At 39.5% G+C, this 12,407-nt stretch overlaps 2 protein-coding genes across 2 annotated transcripts; one reads left to right on the top strand and one right to left on the bottom strand.

Annotated features, from left to right (window-relative positions):
• Window positions 1–1,371: 1,371 nt before the first annotated feature.
• On the bottom strand, window positions 1,372–8,310 carry LOC117379859 (tapasin-related protein-like). Its single transcript, XM_055225923.1, has 7 exons — window positions 8,188–8,310; window positions 7,485–7,661; window positions 6,233–6,508; window positions 4,706–5,029; window positions 3,657–3,980; window positions 2,835–2,915; window positions 1,372–2,752 (listed from the first exon to the last, which is right to left on the bottom strand). Exons 1-7 carry the CDS (start codon window positions 8,240–8,242, stop codon window positions 2,727–2,729), a joined length of 1,263 nt encoding a protein of 420 aa, XP_055081898.1. The 5' UTR covers window positions 8,243–8,310; the 3' UTR covers window positions 1,372–2,726.
• Window positions 8,311–9,887: 1,577 nt separating this feature from the next.
• Window positions 9,888–12,302, top strand: si:dkey-243k1.3 (endonuclease domain-containing 1 protein-like). Its single transcript, XM_033976564.2, has 5 exons — window positions 9,888–10,018; window positions 10,794–10,894; window positions 10,986–11,100; window positions 11,415–11,571; window positions 11,911–12,302. The coding sequence occupies exons 1-5, from the start codon at window positions 9,941–9,943 to the stop codon at window positions 12,300–12,302; spliced, it is 843 nt and encodes a 280-aa protein (XP_033832455.2). The 5' UTR covers window positions 9,888–9,940.
• The last annotated feature ends 105 nt before the right edge of the window (window positions 12,303–12,407 follow it).

The raw sequence follows: 12,407 nt of genomic DNA, 5'->3' as shown, positions 1-12,407 counted from the left end.
TCCACATGTGTTTTGTGGATCTGGAGAAGGCATTCGACCGTGTCCCTCGTGGTGTCCTTTGGGGGGTGCTCTGGGAGTATGGGGTCCGGGGCTCTTTGCTAAGGGCTGTCCGGTCCCTGTATGACCGGAGCAGGAGCTGTGTTCGCATTGCCGGCAGTAAGTCAGACCTGTTCCCGGTGCATGTTGGACCAGGGCTGCCCTTTGTCACCGGTTCTATTCATTATATTTATGGACAGAATTTCTAGGCACAGCCAGGGGCTGGAGGGGGTCTGGTTTGGGAACCACAGGATTTCATCTCTGCTGTTTGCAGATGATGTTGTCCTGGTGGCTTCTTCGAGCCAGGACCTGCAGCAGGCACTGGGGTGGTTTGCACCTGAGTGTGAAGCGACTGGGATGAGAATCAGCTCCTCCAAATCCGAGGCCATGGTTCTCAACCGGAAAAAGGTGGTTTGCTCTCTCCGGGTGGGTGGTGAGTCTCTGCCTCAAGTGGAGGAGTTCAAATATCTCGGGGTCTTGTTCACGAGTGAGGGAAGGATGGAGCGTGAGATTGACAGGCGGATCGGTGCAGCGTCTGCAGTGATGCGGTCGCTGTATCGGTCCGTTGTGGTAAAGAAGGAGCTGAGCCCAAAGGCAAAGCTCTCGATTTACCGGTCAATCTACGTTCCTACCCTCACCTATGGTCATGAGCTCTGGGTAATGACCGAAAGGACAAGGTCGCGGATACAAGCGGCTGAAATGGGTTTCCTCTGAAGAGTGGCCGGGCACACCCTTAGGGATAGGGTGAGGAGCTCGGTCACACGGGAGGAGCTCGGAGTAGAGCCGCTGCTCCTACACGTTGAGAGGAACCAGTTGAGGTGGCTCGGGCATCTGCTCAGGATGCCTCCTGGACGCCTCCCTAGGGAGGTGTTCTGGGCATGTCCCACCGGGAGGAGGCCCCGGGGAAGACCCAGGACACGCTGGAGGGACTATGTCTCTCGGCTGGCCTGGGAACGCCTTGGGGTCCCACCGGAGGAGCTGGAGGACGTGTCTAGGGTGAGGGAAGTCTGGGAGTCCCTGCTTAGACTGCTGCCCCTGTGACCCGGCCCCGGATAAGCGGAAGAAAATGGATGGATGGACATGCATTTCATTACTAACATGACTAACTTAATTCATCATTAACATTAGCAGTAAAATACAATAAAATGTCCCCATGTCCAATAAAATATGTTTCCTACAGTTCATACAAATCGTTATGTGCAAGACTTTACACTGAATACAGAACAGTACAAATACACTAGATGGACGTAAACACACTTGATTATCTAAAATGGGCTTTTTAAAATTTCTAGTCTCACCACTACATATTTTACAGAGAAAACCAGGAGACATTGTGTTACAATAAAACTTTATGAATCCATAATTACATTCATAGTAATAATAATAATAATGGCTTACACTTGTAATGTGCTTTTCAAAGCCTCTCAAAGCACTAAAAGTAGTACACTTCACCACTTACTTTCCTTCAGTTACTACAGACACAAAAACAAAACAATCTCCATCCCTTGGCAAAGCTTACTTAAAGAAAATGTCCATCTCAGTAAGTTACCAGAGCTCAAAATGTTCAAATGTTTACTCAGCAATACCACAGTCTTAAAAGAAAATCAACATGACTTAATTCATCCATTAAACATAAACCAATAGCAGCTCTACATAAAGGTGCAATATGTAACTTTTTGGTGGAGGGCCTGTCTCATGCTTGCCTCCATGAAGATATTATTGCAGTGCTGGAAATGTTTCACGGTATGGCATTAAATTTATCTATCTTCATGGAGACAAGAAGGTGGCACCACCAGGCCTAGCTACAAGTCCGATCTGTGAAGGGGTGTGACCACTCACTACAAAAACTCTAAAATTCAAGTAAAAAAAATGGTATTGTCTAAAAAGGAGTTAATTTCAAACTAAAATGTTGTATTGATGTATTTGAATACTGACATATTTACAGTGCGAGGAAATCAAAGAGTGCACAAACAATATCCCTGAGAAGAATCTTTTTGAAAAACAAACAAACCACCCAGAGGACCCTAACAGACCTCTACCAGGAAGAACTTGCATGCCCCTCATCGTTTTTCATTAGCTTACTTTATAGACAACTTAATTACACTTTCTATCAGATGTTGCCTGTTAATGTCATTGTATTTTAAAGGTCATTAAAGGTGATAATCCTCATTTCAAATTCTTTAAAGCAAAGAACTTCAAAGACATTTAATTACCGATTACAGATTTAATTTATAGTTTGAAATTAACTTGCTCCGTGTTCTCTGCTCTACTCTGCTTGTGTAGGTTAGCAGTTTAAAACATGTCACAAACAGATATTTAACATAACAAATAATATGCAGTTTGTCTGTGTGTGTTGCCGTAAGCCCTGTGTCTGGTTAAGATTAGGCACAAATCTGTAATAGTTATTGCTTAGCTAAGGGGCTAGGAGTGCAAAATCATCATCTACACACACACATATGCACACAAGTTGGGTTTCTACGCTTCCTGAGGACTACATTAACTTACATTCATTCAATTTACAAATTACAAATAAATTAGCTAATAATTAAGGATAGAAGTAACCAGTATGTATACAGACTTTTGTCCTCACAATGTGATAATAAGCTGTCCTCCCACACTAGTGAGTCAAATGTCAAAGACACTGCTTTGTAAACTTTCCTTTGTCCTGGACACAAATCTGGATCCAGGGTTTAAAAACAGAACCGACATCTTCTCACTAAAGACAAAATATTCAGCATTAAAATTTTTGGCAATCATAAATATGATTCAGTTGACTCAATGACAAAATCACTGCTCACCTCTGAGTACATAACGTAGCACCAGGGCCACTACAACCACCAGGGTGAAGACATTGAAGTAAAGTATCCACTGGCCTGGCTCTGAAAAGAATATAGGGACAAAACATAGAATGAGTTCAGGCAGTATGTACTTTTTGATTGTGTCCACTTCCCCCATGTGGTTGTTCTTGTTAGTGCAGAAAAAAGTCTTTGACATTCTAGATGACATGTTGGAAGGAACTAACTGAAATCAATTTTATCTGAGTAAACAATTTCAGTACTAAGGGGTGGGTGATTTTATCCTAATGACAATAAATAGACTAAATTTAACATGTAAATGTCATTGGTTGATGTTCAGGCAAAAAGTAAAATACTCTATACTAAAATGTTGTCGAAAAACAACAATTACAATTGAAAATGTTCTATATCTCCCACCTCTATCAGTGCTATTTAAGAGTTGTCAAAAATGTATACCCAGATACTAACTAATACTCAAAACTACATACTAATTTCAAATATTGATACCAAAACAAAACAAAACAAAAAACAAATCCATAAAAAACTTGTCCTGGATCTTTCCTTAATATTTTTTTTAGAAAGGTCATGATCTATATTACAACTAATATAAAACCACATGACCAATAATGTTTCATAGCATTTAACAATTCAAAAGAAAATATTTTATCTTTTGTAAAGGTCAAAAATCCTCAAAATGACACAAAAACATGAAGATGAACCCATGAATAGACCCTTGCTCTCCATCTGAAATGAACCAAACCTATTGGCTTTTCTGGGATTTCAGCATTAGCAAGTTTTATTGAAAATGTTCCATAACGTTTGTACCTGTAACAGTGACTGTGAATGTTTTCGTGATGGGGGCTGACAGGGAGCGGTGAAATACGGAGCAGGTAAACTTCCTCCCTGAGTCCCAAAGTTTTGGCTGCAAATAGAAGAAGGCGGAGAGGCTGTACGTGTGGTTTGGATTACTGACGTGACTGGAGAGCTGAGTTCTGTCCACCCGCGGGCCAACATCAGTACTGCCCTTATGGGACCACTGTATGGATACATCTAGGGGGTAGTACCCATCTGCCATGCATACCACTTTCTTCACAGTATCTTCAGATATAATCAGGGTGGGGCTGACATTCAAGGAAATACGTGGAGGCACTATAAGAAAAATATTGAAAAGATTATTATGCTGCACTTGAAAGGTATGCTGTGTAACTTTTCTTGTCGGGGATTCAAGATGTTATTACTTGGTGTGAAATGTTCCACAAAATGGTTTCTATTTAGGTGTTTTTGTTACTTAAAATACCTTTAAAAACATGCATTCTTACAGGATGTGGGCTTGCCTCTCCATTTCTGGATAGTGTCACCCACATGTCTCCATGGTTTATTTGTTTTAAAGCTTTATTTTGGAACATGCCAAGCAAAAACAATAATATCTCTAAGAAGCCAATTAGATGTCAGGCCTTCCACCAGGTTACATAATACGCCTTTAAGTGTGATTTTAAAATGATGTTAAATAACATCTTGTGTTCATTGTGTAAAAATTATATGTTGGTTATATACTATGTCTACCATGAGGTCTGACCATAAGAAAATATAGTATAATAATGAGAGGATTAGAAGAATTAGAAGAGCTGCATTGACACATTGACACACCTGGTTAGTCTGCTGAGCATAATTTTGTCCTGAAATAGACTGGTTTGGTCCTGTTCTAGTCCTAATTTTCTCCTGGTCTAGTCCTAGTCTAGTCTTATTATGATGTGGTATAAACTATTGCCCTGGTTTATTTGCATATACAGTTTATGATACAGAGCTACTTAGCTTGTTCCTATTTGCTCACAATTTAGACACAGAACATTACACTACAAGTGTATCATAATCACCTTCTATTTCCAGTTCCACATTTACACGCCCCAGCAGAGGATGCACTTGCACATAGCACATGTAGGTGCCTTCACTGCCCACTTTAGTGAGAGGAGTGGTGTAGGTGGCGTCCCCTGCAGCCAGTTGTTTTAAGTCCACCCCTGAGCCCTGTGTTTGTCCTGATGGGCTGTTGTGGCTGAACAGTGGAGCGTTGTTGCCATATTTTTTCCACTCCACAGTCACTTTGGGAGCTTTATGGTCAATATAGAACTGGCATTGTAGTTTGGAATAGGATTTCAATGAGGATTTCACCACTGGGGTCTGGGTCTGTATGATCATCACCACTAAAGAGAAGAAAAAAAACATTACATTGCATTAGATTAGATCTGGTTTAGCCCTGGTTGGATTAGACTATTAGATTTTTTTTTTTTATTGGTCACTTTTATGTTACATAAAAAACAAATTGTGTTTCACAAAGCCACCATTCAGTGAAACAGTAGATGTAGTAAAATAATATACAGTCCAATCAGAGTGTCTGATTTAACAGCCTAACTGCTGTTAGCACAAAGCTGTTGAGCATTAGTAGCAGTAGTTCTGTAGAGCAGCTTTGGTCATGGATATGGCTAAGAATCAAATCAATACACAAAAAATGTGACGACAAGCAAATGTCAGTCGCACTAGCTTGGTGGGTTCTGCTTGATTGTTTCAGTTAGTATCTCCTCCAGAAGGTCTTTTGACACATTTGATGTAAAAATTTCACACAATCCAATAGTCCCTTAAATTGCATATGCTGCCCTGACAAACTGGTTAAAATCCCACGATATGATAACAGAACTCAAAAACCAAGTAGTCACAGGAGCCATGGGATTTACAAAGTACTAGAGATGCTGCTCATCCAAGCTTCAGTTCCAGCGAGCAGCGAAATGTCTTCACTCTTCAACAATTTGTCCAGTTGACAGATTTAATTTCATCTTTTGCTCTAGATCAGACCTGGATGACTGAGGGATTACACAGACATCTACTAGAGATGAGGCAAGACACAATTCCCATAGGATGAGCAAGAGATTGGGTCTATGCTAACAATTTTATCTAGCAAGGTCTTGTCCCACCCCTTCAAAGTGTTTTTAAATATTTCTACAGGTAACAAAGCAGCTACCTCTACTCTCAAAATAACTAACACGCATTGCAACTCAGCTGCATTTTACAAAAGACATTGGTATGTGGTCAACTGCTGCATTAGCTGTGGAAAAAAAATAAAATAAAATCATACTTTCTCAGCCTATTTAACGGCTTTTTTTTTTTTACAAAGGTAACCTTACGTTAGACAAACTTACCTCTCTAAAGATGAGATTAAAGTTCTAGAAAAACAAGTTAAATGCTGCACCAATCCAGTCAATATATTCAGTAACTTAATAATATCGGTATACTGTACCTATTTTTATTGTATTTTTTAGCTATCTTGTTCATTCTATCGTTTGTATTTCTACATCATCCTACATTAGACCATACAGCCATCCCACCTTTGTAAGATCAAATAATAGTTTTACCTGATGTAGTGAGGATCTCTTTGTCCTTTATGACTGTCCAGCTCTTATAGTCGTGCTGTCCTGTTGGAGGCTGGTTGCTGGATTGTCTGATGAAGGCCATGATTTTAAACAGATTTTTGGAGTGAGAGATAGTTACAGTGAACCAGCGGTTGTGTGGATGCTCTGCTTTGACAGGCCAGCGAATGTGGGACCCATCTGTGCTGTACCGATGCAGTTCACACGATAACTGCTCCACCTCTGCATCCGCCAGCAAATGACGCACATCCAACGTTGATGCTATTTTTAAAGACAACAAAATGTAAATATAAACGCCATCAGCTCTTTAGGACACTCTAAGTCAATTACATTATTTATTACATTTTTGTGACTGCTTTTTTCTTTTTCTGAAACTTTGAAACTGTCTGAAACAATAAAAAAAAAATAAAATGGAAATTGCAGTTTGAGTTGTAAAAATAACAATTATCGTAAAGGTTGTTACTACACTGCCTGACCACAAAAAAAGCCACCACCTGGATTTAATTAAGCAAATAGGTACGAGCCTCCTCCAGTTGGTCAGGTCTAGGTTCAGCAATAGTATGTGCTTTAAGAATGAGGTCAGCTGACTACCTGAATATAGTGAATGACCAGGTTATTCCAGGTCAGGTTATTCAATGGATTTTTTCTGCCCTGATGGCACGGGCATATTCCAAGATGACAATGCCATGATTCATCAGGCTCAAATTATGAAAGAGTGGTTCAGGAGCATGAGACATCATTTTCACACATGGATTGTCCACCACAGAGTCCAGACCTTAACCCCATTAAGAATCTTTGGGATGTGCTGGAGAAGGCTTTGTGCAGCGGTCAGACTCAACCATCATCAATGCAAGATCTTGGTGAAAAATTAATGCAACACTGGATGGAATGCATGCCGTAATCAAAGCTAAAGCTTTTGGTGGTGAGGGAGTGTATTTTGATGATAAAAAGAAAAATCTTGTACCTTTCGTTTAAACCTCTACAAACATGAACCATATGGGATTAAAATAATATTTCAGTCTTCTCTCAAAGGTTAATGGGCCGTTTACATTGTTACTCTGAACAGGGTCTTGCCCAAGGCCACAACAGAATGCACTGGCTGGAGCTGGTTCCCTTGAATATATTTAGCAGCATTATGTTCCCAGAAAAGTGGTAAGCCGCAGTGTTCTTTCATCTGTAATCCATGCTTACTTCACTATGATCTTTACTTTAGTATACAAAAACAATACAAACTCACGAGTGATGAGAAAGGTGACAGCATCTGAGTTCACCAGAGGGTCTCCTATCAGTCCAAACTGCAGCACAGCCGATCTTGGTATGAGTTTTGTATTATTGTAGCCTTTAGAGTCCACCAAAACTTCTTCATCAATGAATTTACAGGGCAGCCAGGAAATCTGACTAGCACTCTGGATATCTGTAAGGATTAAGACAGCATAATCATAGAAATCATAGTCATAATCATAATCATTCAATTAAACATTTTAATGCTCTAAACCACTACAGGGAGGTATATATGTTTAATGCCATATTGTGGAACATATATAAAAGCAATAACATTTCCATGGACCTGGGGGACCCTCCAGCACAATATACACAGTGCATCTTAAAATGTAATATTTTTAAAATCATTGGTTTTGGATAAATCTACTGGAACAGGGGACACAGGGCTCCAAACTAGGTAAATAGGGAAGTCTGGTCACCCTAGGCTTAGTAGCAATGTACTAGAGGTAGTAGAAGCCTAATTAGTAGTGGTAGTTGCTACTTGTTTTTTGTAAAGCCTATTGTTTACTAGTGCTGCTACTTGTGATACAAATGGCACAATTAAATGGTCAAAAGCATATTTGAATACACACGCGTAAGCCTATTTACTGTTTAAACCTACTTATTTGAGATAGGTTGTTCTAAACTAAAGCATTAAATAAAGTGCAAATATAACTCACCTCTAAGTAGAAAGATGTAAATAAAGACTTTTAGACATAAGTCCATTTTGTTCATTGGTAAAACAACAAACGTTCCTTGAACAGAGTGGAACTTTACTTTCGCTTTCGTTCTCAACAAGTTGCACTTTCTTATTGTAGTATCAACATGATCCACGCGAGGGCGCTAAAACGTCTTCTATGTAAATACAATCTGACGAGAGTTGTTATTTCTGTTGATGAAAGTAAGATTAAAGTAATTTATACATTTCTACTGGTTCAATCATTCCACTAAAATTATTTGGATAATTTCAGCTGTGGAACTACCACTCTTGACTAAACAAAAGGTATAAGGTAAATGTTAACTTGAAAACTACAAATTCATAGCATCAGAAGGTGGAATGTTGAATGGAGGAGTATTTTGAGCTTTGGAGATGCAGACAGAGCAAGCAAAATCTCCACTAACCATTCTGCCATTGTGCATCACTTCTATGTTGTTATTAAAGATGTGCTATGTTGTCTACATGGAGATGATACACTGCATGGCCAAAAAAAAAAAAGGCCACACACTTTAATATTTCATTGGACCGCCTTTAGCTTTGATTATGGAACACATTTGCTGTGGCATTGTTTTCATAAGCTTCTGTATGTCACAAGATTTATTTCCACCCAGTGTTGCATACATTTTTCACCTAGATCCTTCTCCAGCACATCCCAAAGTTTCTCATTGGGGTTAAGGTCTGGACTCTGTGTTGGTCAATCCATGTGTGAAAATTATGTCTCATGCTCCCTGAACCACTCTTTCACAATTTGAGCCCGATAAATCCTAGTATTGTCATCTTGGAATATGCCCGTGCCATCAGGGCAGAAAAAATTCACCGATGGAATAATCTGGTCATTCAGTTTATTCAGGTAGTCAGATGACCTCATTCTTTGAGCACATACTGTTGCTGAACCTAGACCTGACCGACTGCAGCAACCCCAACCTATTTGCTTAGTTAAATCAAGGTGGCAACTTTTTTTTGGAAAGGCAGTGTCCAGTATAACTTTGACTAGAATGCTCCACAGTAACAGCACCAGGCCAATTTACATGTTGGATCTGTAGAGAGGTGACCTTGCTCAAGAATACATATTTTTCACGGTGTTTTTGATCAAGAAAAACATAACTGTCATGAAAGAGTGAATGCAAGATGCATAATTTAAATGCCAACATATTGAACATCCTTAGCAAAACAGTAAACTCTCCATGGATACAAGCTGATGGCATACCCTCCACCAGAAAAGTTACATGGTGCACCCTTAAATGCACTACAGGATATTTTCTTTCTTCCCTGACCTCAACACATGTTTTGAAACGTGCAACTCGTGCTCTGGTCATGGGAGTCTTAACATCTGGGACTTTCGACAACCACAGAGCAAATACATTTATCTATTCCAAGAAGCATTGCTAATAATGAACAAAATGCTTTATGATTTTATATAGAATTCATCCTGTTATGAAATAAAAATGTAATTATGTGTGATGTGTAATGTTTTAAGGAGTTGTATAATAGTCTGTTTATGTGAATTTGAACACACTGATAAGAAAAAACAGATCAAAGCTTAGGGGAGAGGAGGTGGTATATAAGGGATGACTGCTGTAGTTAGTGACAGATGCAGAGAAGGTGAGTGGACATTTAGTGCTTCATTTTATTATCACACATAATCATTACTATTTAAAAGCAACAAAACACTTTATCACAATGTTTTAGGGAAAAAAGCAGTGTTTCTGTTCAAAATGGGGACGCTGGTCAGTTTGTGTGCTCTTCTCTCACTCTTCTTGTGTGTCTGCGCAGATGTGGTAGAGCACTTTGAGGTTAGTAAGTTTGGCTTTTGACTTGAGCTTACTAAGGACATCTGGAGTTCTACTCTTTTTGAAAACATTTATATACCAATTTGGAATGACAAAATATAATTTTAAAAAGACAATGCAACTTCTGCGGTACCTGGTGATGTTGTGTTTAATCAGATTTTTTATTCATCATCCCACTGTAAATCATTCTCATTGGTGTAATGTCAATTAAGTAAGTCACTCGCAGATACAATACATTGGAATCGTTGATGTTTTTTGTGTGAAAATGGGCAGATATTACAAGCTTACACTTCTTTCTGCTCCCTTTCACTCACAATGTCTAAAATGAATGAAGCAAAAACTAAAATGAAATGAAACATGAAAATAAGTAAATGATTTTAAAAGTTATTTAAATTCGTCATTTTAGTTTTTCAATCTTTTTAATATAGCTTTTTGTGAGGGCAATGACGCATGACTTGACTTCAGCTTGAGAGAAAGGACTCGTGAACCAAGAATACGAACTTTAACTCAGACCTGAACTTCAACTTGACTCTTAAGTCCTTATACTAATAAAGTATTTTTAATGACGGCTTTAAATTCAAAGTTAGCTTAAAGCTGTAAAAAAAAATCACAACAGGACCCACTGAACAACAAAGTCAGTTATAATAAGAAAGCTCTTCTGAAAAGGACTGGACTTGTATTCGGACTCAAACCTTATTTTAATGACTTGGACTCACATCTGACTGGTCAAGTGACTTGGATTCAGACTTGAAAAACCACAATAATTATATTTTCTCAGGATGCACCTGGATGCCTAGAGTTCTTCTACAAAGAGAAAGTGCCAGCATGGGGAGCTTCTACACCCAATGCCGCCCGACTCTGCCAGCGCTTTGTCAACAGGTTAGGAGTACATGATACTGCTTGTTCATCTTTCATTTCTCGTCAGTTATCTACTTCTTTATGCATTCAGTAATAATAATGATTTGTTTAGGTACCACTTTGCCACTCTGTACGACACCAAGCACCGCATTGCCGTTTACTCTGCCTATTATTTCCAACCAAGTAACGGAGGAGGCAGAGAGAAGAGGTGGTTTGTGGAGCCTCAGGTTGGTGAAATTACTTTTACACTATTAAATTTATTTCACAATATTGTCATATATTACCCATGTAACTAAAATAATTCCTAACAATAAAATGACTGAATTGAGAGAAGTGGGTAGAGTAGCTCAATAATGTACTCAATGTTACTTACAAAATAATATTTAAGTAAAAGTAGAAAGTAGCTTTTGACACTTTAAACTCCTTCCACTGTGAGTAAATTACAAAAGTTACTCAGTTAATATACTACCCAGCTCTGTGAACTGATATTGCATGATACAGAATTAAACATAGATCATTGATACATTCCGGGTTGTTTCAGCTGGTGAACAGTAGTTGGCAGGCTGAGATGAAGGATGGGTACTGGCTGGGAAAGGACAACCCTGGGGTGTACCTGGGAGAGAAGCAGGCTCTGAACGAGGACTACACCCACTCTGGGTTTGACAGAGGGCACCTTAACCCCAACGGGCACCACCCAGGTAATGTGCGGGGCAGCTTATACAGGGGTTTGGCCAGAAGAGGGCAGCAGAATATTCATGGGTTACAGCTTCCCAGTTGTATGCAACATTTTGAGGACTCCCAATCAAAAGATATATTATTTTGTTTTACAAGGTTAATCATTATGCGGTTATAATAAAAAAGTGTTACCTCCAAAGTATTATCATAGTAAATTCTTGACTGAACATAAACTATTATTAAGTAATAGCCAACATGACAAAGGTGTGCTTCAGTTTTTGACTTGTATCTGATAAAATCCACATCATCACATCTAAGATCCCATATGACTGATTTATAAATTTTCAACCACTGTCTTACAGTGCCGAGCCGTAACGCCACTTTCACTCTGACCAATGTCATCCCCCAAAACCCCAAACTGAACCAGAACTCCTGGAGGATCTACGAGTCCCAGCTGACTGAACTGTTCAAGGACACGTGCTCCAAGGCCTACGTCCTGGTCGGGGCCATCCCATCCGCAGATAACTGGATCATCAAAAACAACGTGAAGCGCGTGAACATCCCTGACCGCATCTGGAACGCGTGGTGCTGCGTGGACAACTACGGACAGCCAGTACAGAGCGGTGCGGGGGCGGCCAGAAACACGGAGGAGAACTTGGTCGAAAAGATGTCACTGGATGAAATGGGAGGGTACCTGCAGGAGTTTTCAAACGAGCCAGTGGGGGAGCTGTTCTACAACAACTGCAGGCCATAGGAGAGTGACCAAAAGACAAGCTCATTTTAAATGAATTTTACACTTAGGCTTGGATATGTAGATAGAGTAGCTAGGCCTGTTACGATAACACATTTACAATATATC

Source organism: Periophthalmus magnuspinnatus, chromosome 13 (assembly GCF_009829125.3).
Source record: "Periophthalmus magnuspinnatus isolate fPerMag1 chromosome 13, fPerMag1.2.pri, whole genome shotgun sequence".
NCBI classification, from domain to species: domain Eukaryota; kingdom Metazoa; phylum Chordata; class Actinopteri; order Gobiiformes; family Gobiidae; genus Periophthalmus; species Periophthalmus magnuspinnatus.
This window is presented reverse-complemented; position numbering and strand designations above follow the sequence as displayed.

Excerpts from the sequence above, each read along its gene's own strand:
- si:dkey-243k1.3 (XM_033976564.2), top strand. The coding sequence starts at position 9,941 with ATGGGGACGCTGGTCAGTTTGTGTGCTCTTCTCTCACTCTTCTTGTGT. Across the intron at positions 10,019-10,793 it reads ATGTGGTAGAGCACTTTGAG|GATGCACCTGGATGCCTAGA; the intron begins GTTAGTAAGTTT and ends ATATTTTCTCAG. Across the intron at positions 11,572-11,910 it reads CCCCAACGGGCACCACCCAG|TGCCGAGCCGTAACGCCACT; the intron begins GTAATGTGCGGG and ends ACTGTCTTACAG.
- LOC117379859 (XM_055225923.1), bottom strand. The coding sequence starts at position 8,242 with ATGAACAAAATGGACTTATGTCTAAAAGTCTTTATTTACATCTTTCTA. Across the intron at positions 6,509-7,484 it reads TGTCACCTTTCTCATCACTC|CATCAACGTTGGATGTGCGT; the intron begins GTGAGTTTGTAT and ends CTTTAAAAATAG. Across the intron at positions 2,916-3,656 it reads ATTCACAGTCACTGTTACAG|AGCCAGGCCAGTGGATACTT; the intron begins GTACAAACGTTA and ends TATTCTTTTCAG.